Here is a 19,841-nt window from a genome sequence, read left to right as displayed (position 1 = left end):
CACAGCAAACACATTTACATTTTCAACATTACCTTCTTAACTTCACCCCCAAACAGTTTCAACACATCATTCAACGACAAGCAAAACCTTTTCATTTGACTCTCCACTCGTTCATTCCCTGCTTTCTGTTGCCTGCCAATGAATGCTCCTGCTCACCTGCATGTGTACAATAGAGCATGAAGAGTGTGCAAACAGAAAGATAAGCAGAAACATGTTATGTAATTGAACCATCTTAGTTAATTGACCCTCCCTTGCAATCTCTCTTTTCTCTCCCTCCCTCTCTCTGTAACAGCTGCGGCTCTTGATGTAGTCGATTTCTGTTTGATAATTGCACAATTGAATTTTACTGTGCTGTTATTTAGCCAGAGGACAGACGCTGACGACTGGGGAAAAAGGAGGTGTTTTCTTGATGCATTTGGGGACACTCTGCTCTTTCTCACATACACACACACACACACACACCAAACAGAAATGGGAGAGATAAAAAATGTGATCAATCTGATGCAGGATTGTGTAGATGCAAAATGTGTGAAAGAGAAGGCGATGGGTGAAGCTAAAAAGAGAAGGGGGGGAGAGAGAGGCCGAGGAGAGCAGGGTGTGTGTGTGTGTGTGTATGTTAAAAGAGGGAAACTAGAGGCAGGGGAGCTGGCAGACAAAAGTGAGAGAGGGGAGGGAGGAGGGGGAGGCGGTACTAAGGCAGACAGCAGGGAAGGAAAGCTGAGAAGAGGAACAGTAGAGTGAAGTGAGAAGAGAGACAGGAGGACAGGACAGGAAAATAAGGGGGCTTCCATTTGAAAGTCCTCGTGTCGGGATATGAAGTCCTGGAGCGGTGAAGAGGCAAAGGCAGGGTGTGTTGTAGAGACGCGATAGACAAAATAAGGAGAGAATCTGAGCTGACGGACTACTGTCAGAGACTGGAGGGATTTTTTTTTTTCCAAGAGAGACGGAGACAAGTGGAGGCAGCGATGCAGGGCTCTCATTGGGGTGAGTGTGTGCATGAATGCGTGTCTTTAATTCTCTAACCTAGCGCATTCTTTACCCTGATGTTTATACCAGTTTGGCCTCATTTGCATGAATACTTAAGGAAACTTTGTGTTTACCTTGTGTCAGTGTGAAGCCACTTAGAAGGTGTCAATTGTGGAAAAGCCATCAGTGGAAGGTCTTTCAGACAAAAATAGCTCGGCAGGCCCATTTACACAGAAATGCTGATTTCAACAGGACTGTAAACGAGATTAAGAATGTCAGTGAAACCCAATAAGTTGGTTCTAACCTCTTAAATCCAGCTTTAAGGAGCTCTGATTAGTTAAATAATGATAGAAGAATCCATGGAAAACTTCTAGCCATTTTGCCAGCTGTTGAATGCAGCTGGATGAATCAGAGTCAGCTGACTGGTGTTGTTGACGTTGGGGCATTGGCTTAAAGTTTCTAAAGTTGTTACAAGTGTATCTGCGCTCAGTGACCCTGGAGGCTTTTGGCTTGCACAAACAGACCTACTGGCTTTGGATTTGTTGAAGTGGCATGATGAGTTTTTGGTGGCGTGTGAGTCCAGGTTTACTAACTCAGACCCAGACTAATCTGCTCATTACAGGCTGTTGGTGTATTGATTTGAAATTTCAGCCTTTAGAAAAGCTGTTCCACCCTCTGGACAGTTGGCCTGGAGGAGGAAGAAGGAGGAGGGCGTTATTCAATCTGTCTGAGCACACACAGACACACAAACACACACAAACACTCACAGTGAAGATAAGAAAGCTCACGAGGCAGCAGACATATATTTCTACCAGGGCAGACAATTAGGCTGCGTCTCAGAAGTGTGACCCGTACAAAACATGTTTTTATCTAAAAGACTCAAAGGAAATCTGTGTGTTTCTTTTGATGACGAAGCACTCTGGGAGACACATAGGCCGCTGTTGTTTCTCTTCTGTCTTCCCCTACGCGTGTAATTACAAGACTCCTCATGCGCCTTGGGCCACATATTGTAGTTTCTCATCAAGTTTGTTATGGCCCTGGAGTGATGTGTCAGCAGATATGTTTATAGTCAAGAGCGGTTAGAGGCCATCCATTCACTCAACTCTTTGTAGTAGCTGTCTCTTTGACCGTGTCATGTTGAGGTTTCATTTGAGAGCACGCTGAGAGTTGAAGACTGTAATTATCCAGACTGGAGTTTGGAGGACCTTAGAGGGACTGACTTTTCACTCCATAATCACAGCAGCCGTAAATGGGCAGGTGTTGAGACGCAAACGGTGACGTGATCCAGGGGAGTGAGAGTGGGGCAGAGATGGGGAACTGGAGGGTGAAGAGGTGAGATGGGTGACCTCATCCACTCTGAACAAAACAAATGAGGTAAACGTGTCCCATACGTAACCCTTTCCAGTCGTGTTGACTCATCTTCCTTCATGTATGGCGTAAAGGGTAGCAAGACTTTTTTTTTGGCTCTCATTCTCCTTTGGTTTTCCCTCTTTTTCATCCTCTTCTTCTATCCTCAGCTCCATTATTTTCCAGTGATCCTGTACTAGCTAAATCTCATGCCAGGTATTTATGTAAAGCCTCTAGTTGAGAAGCATGGTGGAACACTGAAGGAGGGAGGCTGAGAGCGAGAGACAGAAACACAGGAAGAGGGAAAAGACAGTGAGAGATTGGACGTCGGCCTAGCTTCTGTTCACTTTGCTGAATGAGTGTTTTCCACGTCAGTCTGCCCCCCCCCCCTCCATCTTCCTTGAGTTTACAGCCAGTTGCAGGCGGCACGGCCAGTATGTCTGAATGCACATGTGTTTATGTGCTGCTGCTTCCTTGCCATGTCAGATACATTCCTAGATGAGTGGAAGTGAATTATACATTGAGGTTGGTACAGTTAAAATGAGGCGTTGCTGCTTATGTAATAGCTGCTGTGGAACTCATTTGCCTGCCTGCATTTAGTAGCGCTGGGTGTGTGTGTGTGTGGCATTGTGTGTGCTATATTTCTGCTTCAGCTATGATCAGTAATCTCACTCTAAAGCTGTGACACCTTTGCTGAAATGTTTAAAAAAAAACCAGAGGTGGCCTACTTTCTCCCCACTGAAAGCTGCGTTTGATAGTAAGTAAAGTGCTTGCTTACAATCAAGAGTCCTGTCGTTGCCCCCCACCCCCCTCCCCGTTCTCTCTCTCACATTATGGGTCATGTTGTCAGTCAAAGTGTGTTGCTTTCAGTGTGAGATAACAGGCCCTTTCTCTCTGCTCTCTGCCCTCTGTTAAACTGAAACAATGGCCCACCACTGTTCATACAGCCAAAGCAGCAGGGGGGATGAAGGGAAGTTTAGGAGGGAAAACTTTACTCTTCTCTCCACATTTAGAACAATGAAAAGTCAGAACAGCCGGAGCACCTGAATTTTCCAAAATATACTCCAGCAAACAGCATGCTAAAGATAAAACCACTTGCACTTGCACTAATAAAGGAATCATGGCTGCCCCTCTGTGATTGTATTCAAAGATAAACAAACTAAGCAAAGTGCTTTAAGGCTGAACTGGTCATTGATTCTGACAAACACTAGTCCAATGGCCACACTAATCCCTGTGTCTCTAACACCGGCATTCTCAGCATTTCCAGTGTCTGCCTGTCTGACCACTGACCGCCGCTGCATAACCGTCAGTGGCTGGAAAACCTCCTGGAAAATCCAACATTTGGAGCAGACCAGGAATGTCAGCCATCTTCCTTTTTTCACATACTGTTACCTCAATTTCCTCCTGTGCCAGCTGACTTTAAACGGACCATCTCTAGCTCTGGTGCCATTTAGGGTTTAATCATTTTTAGTACCAACTAAAATGTAATCATAGCAAGTACTGATACTGTCACTGAATGTCTGGTCAGATTTGTTATCTTCCTTATCTTCTAAATCAAACAGTTCCTTACTTAAATCACACTTTTAAAAGTTTTAGACTTTTAAAATGTACTGCTGCTTCTGTTAAGGTAACATTTAAAGGAATAGACAAGAAATCATCCAACACACACAGCCCTCTTTAAACCCACAACTTTTACACTTTGGTTTTTGTACAAGATATGACATGTTAGTGAGCGAGCTTTGGAGGTGTTTGTAGGTGGATTTTGTTACTTTTGGACAGAGCCAGGCTAGCTGTTTTCAGTCATTATTCTAAGCTAAGATAAGTTCCATATTTAGGGTACAGACATGTGGAAAGTGGTATTTTCTCATCTAACTCTCGGCAAGAAAGCAAATAAGTGTATTTCTCAAAATATTTAACTATTTCTTTAACATTTGAGAAGTGGATTTTGTAGAGAAGCTTATTTCACAATGTACAGTATTGCAGCATGGTGAAGGTTAACCTGTGTATGACCATATGTTTCGTTGGTATAAACATTTTACACAAACTGTGCATGTAACCAGAGAAACCAACTGGATAACTCATTTCAAACCGAACCCATAAATAAGCATGTGATTGACAGTTTTTGTCCCCAAATGACCATCGTGTTTTCACAAGGCCGTGTCACTACTTTCATGTCGTTGACGTCTACTGCATCCCATTTCAATAGATTGCTGGCTGCTCTCTCTGTCAACCCCCACAGGGACTTTGTGAGTTTCTCTGCAGTTATGTGTGTTTGAGAATCTAGGCTTCAGTCACCCCACACTCGAGCAGGCTCTCACGTCCGAATTGAGGCCAGATGCTTTGAGATGCTAAAGAGCCAACGTGCCCGCTGTCAGACTGTCAGGCTATCAGGCTATAAACACACACACAAAATGTATTCACTTATTCACCTATTCACTTGCTCCTTTTTCCTTCCTTCCTTTTCCCACTCTTCCTGTGTTTCTATCTCGTTTTCGCCTCGCGCATGAAAAAATGTGGGCCTCTGCTGCCATGGTGACACTTCCAAACAGAGGGAGAAGCTTAAGTCTGAAACAGCAACAGTTGGTTGTAAAAGAAGAGGAAGAGGGGGAAAAAAGTGGACTGTGGGAGGACCTGTTGCCAATTACTCCTGCACAGACTCGCTTTAGAAGACTTATTTCTCTGTTTCATCCCAGAAAACCTGGTTTAATGAAGTCAGAGCCCCTGCAGCAGCCTGGACGCTGAAACTCACAACTTTTGTTCAAAGTTACAATATCAAGCATGTTACTTTGCCAAACAGAACAAAATCTCTGTGGTTTGAGAGAAAAGAGACTTGGCACTGAGGCGACGGGTTAATGAGGACTGAGTGGGTTTGCATGCATTCAGCAATCTCTAACACACACACACAAACACGCACACACGCACACACACACACACACACAATCTCCAAGACCTTAAAGCCAAGCCACGTGGGGGTAGGTGACAGTGAGCAACCACTCAGACAGACAGTCATTGTGTTGGAATGGAGGCATAATATAACCTCAGGTCTTCTGGCAAAACCTTAAAAGACTTCTCTCATTTTACAGCGGAGTCGACTGACTTCATTACAATACCATTTTCTTGCCTGTTTGAAGTTTTATTGTGGCGTTTCAGTTAGTAGACGCATGACAAATAAATGGGAGGGTAGATTAGGTGTGAACTGATTGCCTCACTGAGGTATTGTGTGTGTCAGTAAGTTTCAGCCTTGCCTGTACTTGTGGATTTTCTTTTGTTAGCAGGCCCGTCGAGGATTATCGTGACTCACCTCGCCTGTTGATTTTCTCTCCGCCTCTCCGTCATTTTCACTCTCTCCATCCGCCGGGATCACTGGTCTCAGGATTAATCTAGGCCACCCAGACTCTGTATACGAAAGTGGAATATTTCTAGTGCTCTGAACAGGCTCTCCGCTTCACCCTGCACTCTTTCAATATCTTACTTTATGTTGGAAAAAGTGTTTGGGTACCACTGACTACTGTTTTTGTGATCAGTGACCACCCATCAAAGAAAAGGAAACATTATACAAAGGCATTTTTTTATGAATGGTTCTTATTATTGCACACACACTGATACTTTTGCCCTTGTCCATATAGTGCCTGCTCTGATCTGACAATTTTATATTTTCCACCTGTTGTTGTCTCCACACCGGCTTTGCCTTTGGTTAGTCATGCTGTGGTGTTGCCACTAAAGGGGCAGATGAAAATCTAGCTGCATAGATCAGTGAGTAGGGAGTTGTAGGAAAGGTGGGAGGTGGGGTCGGGGGTGGAAAAGGAAAAGGAAAAGGAAAGAGAGCAGTGGGGCAATAATCCAACACAGGATGCAAGGAAACAAGGAAAAAGATATGGGTGAAAATGAAGGCTAACAGGAAAGAAGGATGAAAGTGAAGGAAGGAGGTGAAAGACCCCAAACACATGGCAGTTCATCATGTCACCTTTACCATTGCTTGAAGCTGCTCTAATTAGTGTTTTTATATTAACAATCAATCAAATGACTGAAATGTGAAAGCGATGGCTCATAGTGATGAGCCCACAGAGAATTGCCACCCGACTCTGCAGTTCTTCTCAGCTGTATGAAGCGTTTTAGCTTCTTTCAGTTCATGGTTTCACACCCCACTGATCTTTTCATCAGCACTGTTTCCTGCTGCGGCTGATGTATATAGCGATGCATTTGCTCAAGATTCAGATCATTCTTCCAGGAGTTGGTGGAAACCAAAACAGAGCTGAAATGAGAGCGAATAGTGGGTTCTAATGTTGCTCTGTAAACATGTTTGCCTTATCAATAGTGATGGTCAATGTTTACAGCTTGTTGTAATCCCCCAAGTGGCCGAAAAACACATTAACGCAGGTTAAAATCAAGAGACCAACAGAAAATTGACCACCAGTTTTAATCGATTAATAGTTACATTTTCAGTTTTTTATTTACAAAAATGTAAATCAGTGATGAAATTGATAAGAAATGCTGATTGCTTGTCATGACTTTTTGGGTTAACCCTGTCCCGGTTAGCAGAGAGTCAGTTCAAACTCAGAACTATCACACTGGAAGCTTTGTATTTCTTATTTTGTCTGTTTCTATAGATATTAAAACCCAGCATTAGCACAGTAGCATCATACTTTGCTATTTTGTGCATTATCAAAGTTTTTACAGTTTAACACAATTATCCACAGTGGCTTATTTGTTTTTACAGAACTAAAGATGCATCAGTCATTAACTTACAGTTTCTCCTCTTTTAAATTGCTTGGTTTGTTTTTACAAGAATGGCTCTCATCAACTGAGACCAGATGCAACCAAAGCCTTAACCTTCTCTGCTCATTGTCTTTTCTTGTATTGTTAAAATATCTGAAAGAAAGCGACTAGTGGAAGAAAGATGAGAAAAGATAAAGAGGAAATCTCCTTCAAGCTGACACAGTGTTCAGTACTCAGCAGTAGATGAGATTGTTTGGATCAAGAATTATGTCTCCCTTTACATTTGATTCTCCTGTTAGGATATCTTAAGGTGCTCAGACTCTGTCTGTCTGTGTGTTTGCCAAATAATGACCAAACAGGATTATAAATGCTTGACTTTCCCAAGGACTCAGACCTCTTTGGAGCCTCTCTCTGGACTACCTGGCATTGGAATTCCCCTAACCCCCAACCATCACCCCAACCCAGTCCGCCTTTGTCTCCTCACCCCTAAAACCCCCTTCTTTTTCTTCTTTCTTCTTCTCACTTTTCTAACTCTGTCCTGAGCCCAGCAGAGTCTCCGGAACAGCTTGCAGGTTGCGTGTGATTGCAGGGGCGATCTGCTGCTGCGGAATAATGGGTTTCCTCTCCTGGGTAATGCTGGCGTTATTAACAGACTTATGATAACGGGATTATTTCCCCGTCACAGACCCCACTTCTGGATCTTGTTAGAAAGCTACCTGGGAACCTCTTTCTTCTGTCAGTCCTGCTCTTACTCATCCTGGGCCAGTTTGGACCATGCGGATGGTAAACTCTCACAACTACTAGATGTATTTCCAGTCCCTGTCAGAAGCAGTGAGCCTGCCTTTAAGCCATCCAGCATCATTTAATAGTTTTAGAGTCTCAGGATGTGGTGTAAAGTGCCCCTGGGTTGACACCGTAATCGCTGGCTGTAACACTATTGGAGTTTATTTTTGAACATGGATTCAAATGCCTCGCAGAGAGAGAGAAACGCCACATGAAAGACTATCAGAATGATTTCAGGCACTTGAGATGTTTTCTATTTTTAGGGATCGTTGACTGGTTTTTCTCTGCCTGTCTTGTGCTGCTGACAGCAGAGGAGGATGCGTGTAATGAGGAAGGTGGAGGAAGCGGATGGAGGGATGGTAAAAGTATTTTCACTTTGTCAGAGAAACGCAACCCAGAAGGGGAGGAGAGGAGGATTTCAATAACTTTAAGAAATAACCAGTGAGCAACATCAGAGGGGGAAATTAGCTTTTGGGATTTGTTGCCTGAGTAGCCAGAACAAAACCAGACCCTTGGAGGTCACAAGGGGGTAGGAGGAAAGAATCAGACCAGCTCCCCTCCACTCATCAGGGGGTCACAGGGTTGCGGCTTGGGAGGTCATGGTTGACGGTCTTAGAGGGTTGTTAATTCTATTATCCCTGGCTGAGAGGTCCTTGTCAGGGCTGGGAGTGAAGACGAAGTGGATAAAAGGTGAAAGGAGGTTGTGAGGCGTGATTATTTTGGCATGGGAAGTGATCACATACCACGCATATCTTTATCTCCTTGACTCATGTGTACTCATGAAGTCTGTCTCCTCTCTTTTACTCCCCCTCACTCACTTGAAGACATGCTCACAGTTTAGTCAAACTGGAGTCAACTGGCAGGAACTGAACCACACTGATGACTGATCATTTACAAATAATTAGACAACCTGTTTTCTCATGTTGGGCTGAATGGTATGACCTCCAAACTGCATCAAGATGAGCTGTCACAACTATTTAAAGATAAATGTAACAAATTTAGAAAGTTTGTTTTACAAATGAGTCCATGCTGGGTCACTTCTGATTTATTTGTCCTGGTACTTATAGTATGAACAGTCATATAGTCCTCTGTGAGGTTAACATTTTGTATATACATCTTTAAATCGATTGGATGTATTGCTTTGAAATTTTGTACACACATTCATGTCCCTTCAGGATTCAGTGTAATCACTTAAAATAATGTAACTTTTCATCTAGGGCCATCTTTGTGTATTAACCAATACTTTGGTCAACATGTAAAACTTTTCACTTCCCCATCAGCATAAACTGTACTTTGTGTTTAGTGCTAATAAGAAAATGCATAGTCTCAGAGAGCAGCTAGCTTGGCTGTAGACTCTTCATCTTCTTTAGCTTGTGAATGTGAAACTGCAATAACAGGGTCAATAATTTGCAATCTGATCTGTTCTAATCATGCTTCAGTGAAGACAACAAAAACTCCTTTTCATTTTCACTTCTCTCTATATCACCTCTTTATTGACACTTAGTTGTAAGACTTTCTATCACCTGACTGAATTTTATACTGTTGATGAATGCATTTTGTGTGTGTATGTGGATCTTCATGCACACACAAAACACTGAGTGTCAGTCTGTATGATTGTGTTAGTTCTGGCAGACTGTGTGCAGTCATAGCTGGCTTATTCCACTTGGCCAGACGGATTTGTGTTTGGCACGACAGGCTGAGGATATGTGTCCCCTCTCTGTTCCCCCAGGCAACTAACACTGATAATACTGTCTGCAAATGGCTGCCACTCATTGTGTCGCTAATATGTATCCATGTTGCACTCTCTAAAAATAGAGAAGTGAGCCTATTGTTCATTTCTTCAAATGCTTTTTTGATTGGTGTAGGAGCATTTTGATAATGAAACAGCAAAGTTTCCAACCCCCCTTCAGAACTAATACACAAATGACTGCAGGTTCAGATGAGGACATTCAGAAAAAAGATCACAGAGTAGCTGCAGATGGAGATGACCGTGACTCATTCCCTCTCCCTCTATCTGTGTCATCCTCAGTCTCTACTAAATCCATCTTCCTTTTGTCTTTTAATGACATTGGCAATTAGCAGCAGTGTCACTAGAGATACAGTATATTTATTGGAGGATGAGCCTAAACTGACGGGATGGGGAGGGGGGGCACGCTCCCCCAGGAGAAATCTTTCAAATAAACTTGGTTGGTGCTAATGAGTTGTGCGAGTGGCAACAGACCTTAAATCAATAGATAATTTGGCTCCTGTGTTGCAAGGAAGATTTAATTGCGATTACTTTTAATATAAAATAAACATTTTAATATTGCAAATGTTAAAACATCATCAGAAACAGTTTAAGGATAATTATTATTGGTGATTAGGCCTACAATTCAGAGCTGTATACAACAATATACACACAATAAAGCTGTTTACCATATAGTGAGTCCTAAGGTTTTTCACAGCAGACATAAAGTAAGTAGTTTTTATATAGGAAAAGCACAGGTGTTACTGATGTCATTAACGTTGGCTTCATTTTATTTAAGTGTAACACTAAATGGCAACCTAATGACATACTAACATGATTAGTTTCACCTGTGTTTGACTGTCTGCTGTGACAATTGTTTCTCACTGTGTTATGTCTTAAAATTTTACTGAGTAAAACCAGCTAGTACTTAGTCATCGCTCAGCATTTAAATATATATTCTTCTTGCATCTTATTCATTTAGACACCTACAGGTTTTTCATCACCTACTGTACTGAGAAAACCAATGACAATGCTGTGAGTTGATCGCCTACAAGACTGACACATTCTCGTGAAATGTTTTGAATGTATTCTGCTTGTAGGTGTCAGTTTTTATCATTTCATCTCTTTAAGTGTGGGTGTGGAGCAACAATCCACTCTTGTGTAATGGAGTTTCACTGCTTTTTGCACTACACCATGCAGTTCTGTGCAGAAAGGTCCACTGGATCCAGCTCTGGGTGTTTTGATTCTTGAGCCTTTGTCAAATTTTTGCATTATAAATATTAGAAGTCAAATTTCAGAGGGCTAAAGGGCTGTAAAATTGATGGTGATGTCATTGGCAGTTAGAAGTTAGTATTATGTCTCATGAATGTTGAATGGAAAACCTTGCATGCATGGATACAGCTCAACAGAGCATGTATAATAGTCACATCTGTTGCATTGAGAGTATAAATAAAAAATTTCATCCTTATTCTCTCTCTCTCTCTCTTATACCAGGGTGTGTGGTGTGTCTGACGCCGTTGGAGTGCTATGGCTCTAGTTCAGGCACTACCTGTAACCGTGACTGACCACCCCAATCCAGGTGTCGACGTCCAGCAGTGCCGGCCGATATCGTCCCACTCTCCCACAGGCCCCTGCTCTGGCCCCTGTGGGCCCTGTAGCTCGGGGACAGCCATGGGTTCCGTCAGCAGTCTCATATCAGGCCGGACGTACCAGGAGAGACACTGCCGGGCCGCCAGCGAGTTCACCGCTAAGCCACGCCGCTCCACACCAGCTACAAGCTGCTTCCGGCTCCAGGATAATACCCTCCGCAGCGGGAGCTCCCTGGAGCAGCTGCTGGTTATCAGCAACCAAACGCAGCCCCAGGCCCAGATTCTACCTCCACCGCTGCCCACCAAGAAGCAGCCCCGGCCTGGTAACTCTGCTGCGTCAGGTGGGGGTGGAACAGTTGCTGGAGCTTCAGGTGGTGGAAATAATGGAAACTTTGGATATGTGAGTGATGAGGTGGTAGTTGGAGACTGGAATGACAACCTGGTACTGGCTGCTGCAAGCCCCTGCAGTGACTCAGAGGAGCAAAGGGACAACAGGACTCTGAATGGCAACATTGGAGGGCCTCCACCCAAACTCATCCCAGTGTCCGGACAGTTAGAGAAGGCAAGTGCAGTAGATTGCACTATATTTATAAAGCTTTTCATGAGCTTTGAAAAAATGCTAGTAAACTACTGTTTGTTTATGTGATGTTGTCATACTGAGCATTTTATAAATTTAGTTCCTGTAGGATCATTCCAGGTGGTGAAAAAGTCCTTACTTAGAGAGCAGTACTTTAGTGGAGGTGTATCAGTGTGAAACTAAATCCACACCAGCTCTGTAGGCGCTGTAGTGTCATTCACCATGACCTCTGACCTTCATTTTAAGAAAATGTCTTCTTTAATTACAGCTCAAGCTTACACACAATCACACTGCATAGTATGGTGAGGACTTTTCATCCACTCTGCCAGTAATACATACCGTACTCATGAAACACTTACCCAGATGTGAGCATTTATGTATCGTATGCTGACATGTTCTATGGCAGTTTTACCTCAGCTCCCTAATTGGCTATTTATTTCCATAGATCCATCTGAAGCTTAATCACTGGGCTAACAGCTTCAGATGGATCATTTGACAGCTACTCACCTTGCAGACACATCATGATCAGTGTCAGAGCTCACTTAAATTCAGTGAGCCCTGAGGAGGATCGTTACGAAAAATGCTTACAGTACATGTGAGGAGCTTCCGCCTGCTTTGCCTTTGTCTCATCTCCTCTTACCCTCCTCTCTGTTTCTCTGCCCTTTAAACAGATTTTCTTTGTCCTCTCCTCTTTCACTTTCTCTCTTTCTCTGCACGCCTGTCTCTGTCTCTATCTTAGATGATAGGAAAATCATTAAGAAAATTGCTTAATGAAGCCCATGAATATCAATTAAACCAAATTAAAATAATCAGAGCCTGGAGGGGTGACCTGTCAGCATATCACTCACCCTTTTCTAATGAGTTTAATTCACCCGTTGCTAATTAGCTCAGCTTAGCTTTTATCAATCACTTATGCAATTTTAAATAATTTTGTACTTTCAGAACATGGAAAAAGTGCTGATCCGTCCTACAGCATTCAAACCTGTTGTTCCCAAGAATCGTCACTCCGTGCATTACCTGTCTCCACGGCCTGGAGGCAGCAGTCTGTCAGAGAGCCAGGGCAGCCTCAACCTCCTGCTGCCCCTCGGAGGATCCAACAGCACCAACAGCGCTAACAGCAACGGAGGGAACAGCAGCTCCGGTTCTGAAGGGAAGCGTAACTCTTACAGTGGGGGACGCAATGCTCGGAGCAGCCAGTCCTGCTCCATGTCAGATTCAGGGCGAAACTCTCTCTCCAGCCTTCCTACTCACAGCAGCACAGGCTACAGTTTGGCCCCCAGTGAGGGCTCCAGCTCCGGGTCTGGCTCCGGGGGCCAGTTAGAGCCTGTGTCAGGCCTGGGACGAAACACTTCTGGTGGAACTGCGAGCCATGGACACACTAACTCAGACAGTGGACGTTCCTCATCCAGCAAGAGCACAGGCTCAGGTTCGATAAGTGGACGCGGGCAACCTCTGTCAGACAGCGGGTCCTGTGGTCACTCACCGCCCCCTGTGGAGGGCTATGAGGGAGTGGTGAGGGAGCTGGAGGAGAAGCTGAGGGAACGAGACCTGGAGCTTCAGCAGCTCCGAGAAAATCTGGATGAGAATGAAGCTGCCATCTGCCAGGTGAGACTTACCTCACCATACTGACTGAAAGACCAAATAAATCATTTGATAGTAGACATGAAGCGCTAACCTGTGACCTCACATGTATTTTGCTCCGAAAGGTGTATGAGGAGAAGCAGCGTCGCTGTGAAAGGGAGATGGAGGAGCTTAGACAGAGTTGTGCCGCGAAGATGAAGCAGACCTCTCAGAAGGCCCAGAGGGCACAGCAAGTCCTACAGCTACAGGTATGCTGAGCATTTCACAAGATTTTTCTGGGGAAATTCAAATAAAATATTTTTCAACAAAGCAATTCAAGAGTTCTGCCCCAAAATGCAACTTATCTTCTTGGAAAAAAAGTTTGTTTTGACTTTGTGCTTTCAGTCATTCAGCATTACTTGGTGTCCTGTTTGTTTACGTGTATAATTTTGTAAATAACCCCTGCTCAGCTACAAATTTGTTATGTAAAAATTAAATTATTACTTTGCCAGTCTCATGCATTAGTGGTGAGTCTGGATATTCTCTCTGTGAGGGTGCATGTTGCAGAGATGGCAAAAGTATTCACATTCTGTACTTAAAGGATAATTACTGTTTTTTACAACCTGGACCTTATTTCTAGCATAAAATACGACCATTTACTCACCCAGACAATTTTGGTGTCATTTGGAGTCGTTCGGATGAAATTAGCTCCAGTGTTGCGCTGCGTATATCCGTATAATGAGAGTATACGGGGCACCGAAGTACAGCCTCTATATAACGCATTATCTAAACTAGTTAATTTCACCAATATTTTGTTATGATACGTTGAGTGCTATTCCCCTCCGAGCCCGTGGTGGCATGTTATCAACATCCGGGGTCTGTAGGTTGACCTACTAACCTCTGGATGATGTCATTTCAGATGATGTCAGATCAGAGGTTATCTATGAGAGGTTAGTAGGTCAACCTACAGACCCCGGATGTTGATAACATGCCACCACGGGCTCGGGCCCCTTAGATCCTAGGTTTGCCACTGCGGAGCATAATGCAGTTATTTATTTATTTATTTTTTTTGCACGTTAATCGCTGCTCACTGAGGAGCTCTTCACAGGCCTGCACTGTGCACAGCATGTGTTCAGATGGCAGGAGTCTTACTGCTGTCATATTCCTGCACTGTGTGCACACATTGTTTGACTGTCCTTCCATTAGCAGATTTTGATATGAACACCCTTCATGGTGGCTTCTCACCTGGGGCGACATGGAGTAAAAGAGAAAAAAGATCAGTTTTCTATCACTTATTTGCACGTCATGTCTTCTTTTTATAATGCCACCAAGGTTGAAACAAGTAACAAGCCTGTTTTGACAATGTAAGGAGTAGAAAGTACAGATATTTGTGTTTAAATGTAGGGAGTAAAAGTAAAAAGTCGTCAGAAAAATAAATACTCAAGTAAAGTACAGATACTTGAAAAATAATACTTTACTTCCCACCTCTGGCATGGGTGTATTGAGATCAACATAGCTGCTTTTGCATGTGAAACAGTTTGAAAATATGGATCTCTGTGTATCATCAGGTATTTCAACTACAGCAAGAGAAAAAGAAGCTGCAGGAGGACTTCTCCTCTCTGCTGCAGGACAGGGAGACGCTGGAGAGGAGGTGTGCCACCATTCAGAGGGAGCAGACCCAGCTGGGGCCACGGCTGGAAGAGACTAAATGGGAGGTGGGTGAGAGTCAGACACTGGTAAGGTGATCAGAGTTGATACTTAGTAGGTAGTTCTAGTGTTTTCATTGTCTCTATCTCTTTCTCCTCAATTCAGGTGTGTCAGAAGTCAGGAGAGATCTCACTCCTGAAACAACAGTTGAAGGAGAACCAGTCAGAGCTCAGCCAGAAGGCTGGAGACATTGTGGTGCTCAAGGCCCAGTTGAGAGAAGCCCGGTCGGAGCTGCAAGCCAGCCAGGCTCGATCCCAGGAAGCCCAGACTGCAGTGCGGACGCGATCTCTGGAGCTGGAAGTCTGCGAGAACGAACTCCAGAGGCGCAAGAGCGAAGCTGAACTGCTCAGAGAGAAAGTCGGACGTTTGGAAGAGGAGTCAGCCCGCCTCCGTGAAGCTCTAGTCAATCACAGCGGACACTCTCTACCTGGAAATGCAACCATGAAGGGGCAGTGCATGAGCTTGTCCCTCCCACAGGGTAGAGCTGTGTCAGGGAGGGGTGGTCCCAGTCCCTCAGTGTACCGCGATTTAGAGGAGAGTCATCTGGTCTGGGGAGGAGAGAGCGATGAAGCCAAGGCACAGCGGCAGAATGCAGAAACAGTGCTAGGGCTCAGACAGCAGGTACACAGTCATCAGCACCTCTTCCACGTGTGAGTGATAAAACAGTGCAGTGTCTAACGTTTCCTCAATTACCTTTTCTTAGGTGGACAGGCTGAAGGCTGAGCTCATGTATGAACGGAGGACGAGTGAGGAGCAACTGTCACGGTTTGAGGATGAGAGGAGGGTGTGGCAGGAGGAGAAGGAGAAGGTAAAATAGAGAAGATTTTTCTAATTGATTTATTCACCAGCAGTGAATAAATAGTCCCTTTATGTTTACTTACTAACTGTACTTCCCTAAACACAGGTAATTCGCTACCAGAAACAGCTACAGCAGAACTACATCCAGATGTACCGTCGAAACCGGGACCTAGAACGAGTGATGAGGGAGCTGAGTCTGGAACTGGAGAACAGGGACATGGATGACTTTGAAGTCCACAGTGGCAGCAATGACATCCACTTTGAGGAAATCACCGCCACTGAGATCTAAATGCACACATGAACTTACAATAATATGTGCACAGATACACGGGAACACAACCGACACTCACAAAAGATGTAAACCAAACCTTGAACTCCGGGCCAAATACTGCACTATCTTCACCATGGCTTTACCTGGACCACAGAGCGAGCACTCACCACTTGTCGGTGTCAAACAGGAGATCTCCCAAAGGTGCATTCTTACTTTCTGCTAACAGACATTTACTCCTATAAATCCACATAAGGTGTCTCCCGGCGCTTTTAATGGGTGTTACTCCACTCCAAAGCCAGCACAAAGACTTCTTTACTTTCGCAGGAGCAAAAGCAGTGAAAAAAAGTATTTCTTTCTCATATTCAAATCAGGGTATTGAAACCACAGTAACTTAAAGCAAAAAACAAGTTTCTACATGCACAGTAAGCTGGACGAAGACACCTTTCTAGGTAGCACATGAGGTTAGACACCCGGCCACCAGCATGCAGTCCCATCAACACCACCACCACCATGGTTGGTTGTTAATGATGACCTCATCCTTATCTACACCGGTCTTCTGACTGACTGCTAAAGGGAATATACCACCAAAATATACAACTACTGCTGTTTTATGGTGTTCAGTGGATCAAAAGTTGTCATTTTAAAAGCCTGAGAACAGTTTTGTTCTTGTGCTTGTTTCTGAGGTCTTTCCTCAACAGCGTGTGTTTGAACGGGAATGTATTGTGACTGTTGTCACTCCAGAGAAATGCAGTATAAATGGTTATCACCGGCATTGAAAAAAATCTGTTCACCAAGGGAAACATGGTATTGTTTTGCACAACTTTCCAGCTTTTTTTGTCCTGGATACAATTGTTTTATTCTTGTGAAGCAACTCATCAACCTTAAACAAACCAGTTTTGACGTTTGGCTTTTGGTTTGCTTACATGTGGACATCCTATTCTGTCATTTCCCAAACCGCCGAGGAGACAGAAACCAAACATTCAAAGGAAATGCTTTATTTGAGCGCTGCTCCACTTCTCTAGACCACCAACAGTCACACTGTTGCACTCTGAGCAATGTGTCAACTCATTCAGACAACACAGAAGGCTCCGAGATAAACATTTACACTTTACAATTATGTAGCACTAAGAGGCATACCGTAGCATGGCAGATATCACTGGGATGCTGCTGATTCTCCTCTTCCTCTGTCTTTTTCTGCTTTCTCTTTCCATCTCTATTTCCTATTCAACTCTATTTTTACAACAGTGAAAAGCACCTCATCGGGCAGTGTCAGGAAACCTATTCTTTCAGCTTGGTTATGATGTCACTCACTTGTGAGATTTAGGCTGGTGTGTGAACTGTAGGCATGCTTATTCAGACTTTCCATTTGTTCCCCTCCTTCCCATTAGTGCTCTTTATTTAGCTTCTGGTGGCCTAAAGCCAAATAACACTTAAAGTCTTCCTAGTCTCCCCAAGACTATAATAATCTTCACCGACTGCTATACAGGTAGTGAGACTGGCATGCTTGCATGTCTTTTGTTATTTCAGATTTCAGGAGAGGCTGGGTGTGAGATAGTGTAGAGATAAGAAATTGCAGATGCAGTAGCTCCAGTGTTGAATGTCCTCAATGCAGGTCGGCTGTTGAAGCCCCAAATATAAACTGGTGAGGAGCATGTTAACATTGGAGTCAGTAGGGTCGCTCTTTTTTCTCGCAGTATATGCAGGGCTGTGTGTGACACTGAGCATGGCAGGTCTCTGTGAAAGAAAAAAGAAGTGCGCTGAGAAATTTTATTTTACAAAGAGTCTATATCGAGGAATAATAGTTAAATGGAAATCTATATAATGGAGGAGATGTTGTATATTTTTTTATATATAGCACCTGAAGATATTTTGTTGTAGTACTGGTATCAGTGTGGGTTTAATATACAGTATAAAGACATATATAGATATATATATCACATACCAATATTTCAAATGATGGATCAATTATGAATGGAGATGGCAGCACAGATAGAGTGCACTTAATACTGTAATGCATGAAAATCTGTTTACATTATATCATTTGTGTGACACATCTGTACACTCTCTGATGACCAAACTTTGCAGCTGGTAAATAGTTGGGAGCTTTCACTTCAGGCTCATTTTTGACCTGCTGTCTCTCCACTTTGATTGATCATTCATTTGTTCGTCAGTATCATAATATCACACCAATCCATGTTGTCATTCCTGAGTTTTGTGCACGTCATTAGTTTATAATTGCATGAGAGGGGTCACTTTTGAGTGACTTCTTCGTTAAGTTGAGGTGATGCTTTTCGTTTCCTATGCTTGGAAATTCAGCTGAACCCCTCGCAGAAATCGATTGAATTTGATCAGTCTATATTTTGCATGATGTGACCACATTCACTTTAAATATTTTGCAGAGTATTAAAAATTTGAACTGTGCATACATTTACGTAAAGCCATTGAAAGTGACTCTGAATGGAATGAGTTTGGCTTGTCTGACCATAATCCCTTTGTTAACCAGACCTAGACTGTTACTTACCCACCACAGATGCAGCACAGGTACAGATTAAACACAAGCACAGGTGTTGCAAACCAATCTAACTCCATCACTGAGAAGAACTGTGTGCATCCTGGACCTCCTTTTTTTTTCTCTCCATCTCTCAGTTCGATCATTGTTGCATAACCGTTTTCTCTGTAAATATGTAAAACACTAAATAGTATAACAGAGTGACATTGTCTTTTATTTAGACAAAATATCTATTTCAAATGTAGCCACTGTGACTAGACCAAAGCAACGTAACACATCTCTTTTTTTGTGGAATTTCTCTCATCCTTTTTGTGTGCTTTCTTTTTTTTTAACGTTTGCTTACGTTGTGTCTTCATTCATTCATAAAGTATGTAGTTGTCATGTATATTTTTATGTGTACATTTCTTGTACAAATTACTGTTTTTAATTAAAGAACAAGTTGTCACACCTTAAATGACTGACTTAATTGCTTTTTTACTTGAAACACATGAAGTATACTAAATGAACATTTACTGCAGTGAAGTCAAACGTGAAGCATTTTGTAATAACTCAAGGGACACTCTCAGTTTCATCTTTATATTTAATTGCATGTCAACATTTCACCTTCAGCTTTTCTAGCACTTACAAAAACCAAGTTTGTGTAATATTTTATAAATATTTATCCCAGTGGCCATCTGCTGAAGTAAGGCACAATGCGCACTATATTCCAGTTACCTTGATGCCCATATCTCCTCTACCCTACTTTTGATTTAAACTGTGCCATTGGCCTCCATGTCCTGTATTTCTCATTGACATGTTTTTCCAACCCCTCCACATGTCTGCATAAGCTCAGTCCACAGTGTGGTGTAATTAAGCCTCTAAAGTGGCGGATTGCTCCAGAGCACAAGCACTTCTGCCAGAAAAATACAGCACAAAAATACTGAGCAGCAATTTGTAATAATCCCCCCCAGACATCCACTAAACCCAAACTATCAGTTTTGACATAATACAGGGGTTTAATCTGGGTATAAATCTATAAATCTCATAACGCAGGCTGGGGTAATCTCCCTCTGGCAGGCCTGCAGGGCTGGTGGACTGAGATGCTCCAACTGAAAAGTACAGACCATTGGCTCCACAATCAGACATTGTTCAGAGGTCATGGCAAGGTTGCCACATGTTAAACTGGCACAATTTAAACTAAGAGGAGGTCATGAACCACATGATCTTAAAATACCTACAGTATAGCTTACTTTTCATCCAGCTAATTTGCCATGCATACATTTAATAAAATGTTTGCTAGAAAACGCTAAGAA

General features: G+C 43.1%; 1 protein-coding gene across 1 annotated transcript; it reads left to right on the top strand.

Moving 5' to 3' along the window:
- The first annotated feature begins 786 nt into the window (after positions 1–786).
- On the top strand, positions 787–16,165 carry lzts2a (leucine zipper, putative tumor suppressor 2a). The gene is made up of 8 exons (XM_053332875.1): positions 787–984; positions 11,033–11,689; positions 12,647–13,309; positions 13,411–13,533; positions 14,833–14,979; positions 15,077–15,592; positions 15,675–15,779; positions 15,876–16,165. The coding sequence occupies exons 2-8, from the start codon at positions 11,066–11,068 to the stop codon at positions 16,056–16,058; spliced, it is 2,361 nt and encodes a 786-aa protein (XP_053188850.1). The 5' UTR covers positions 787–984; positions 11,033–11,065; the 3' UTR covers positions 16,059–16,165.
- The last annotated feature ends 3,676 nt before the right edge of the window (positions 16,166–19,841 follow it).

Source organism: Scomber japonicus, chromosome 14 (assembly GCF_027409825.1).
Source record: "Scomber japonicus isolate fScoJap1 chromosome 14, fScoJap1.pri, whole genome shotgun sequence".
NCBI lineage: Eukaryota > Metazoa > Chordata > Actinopteri > Scombriformes > Scombridae > Scomber > Scomber japonicus.
Note: the sequence above shows the minus strand (reverse complement) of the source record. Positions and strands in the feature narration are given on the sequence as shown.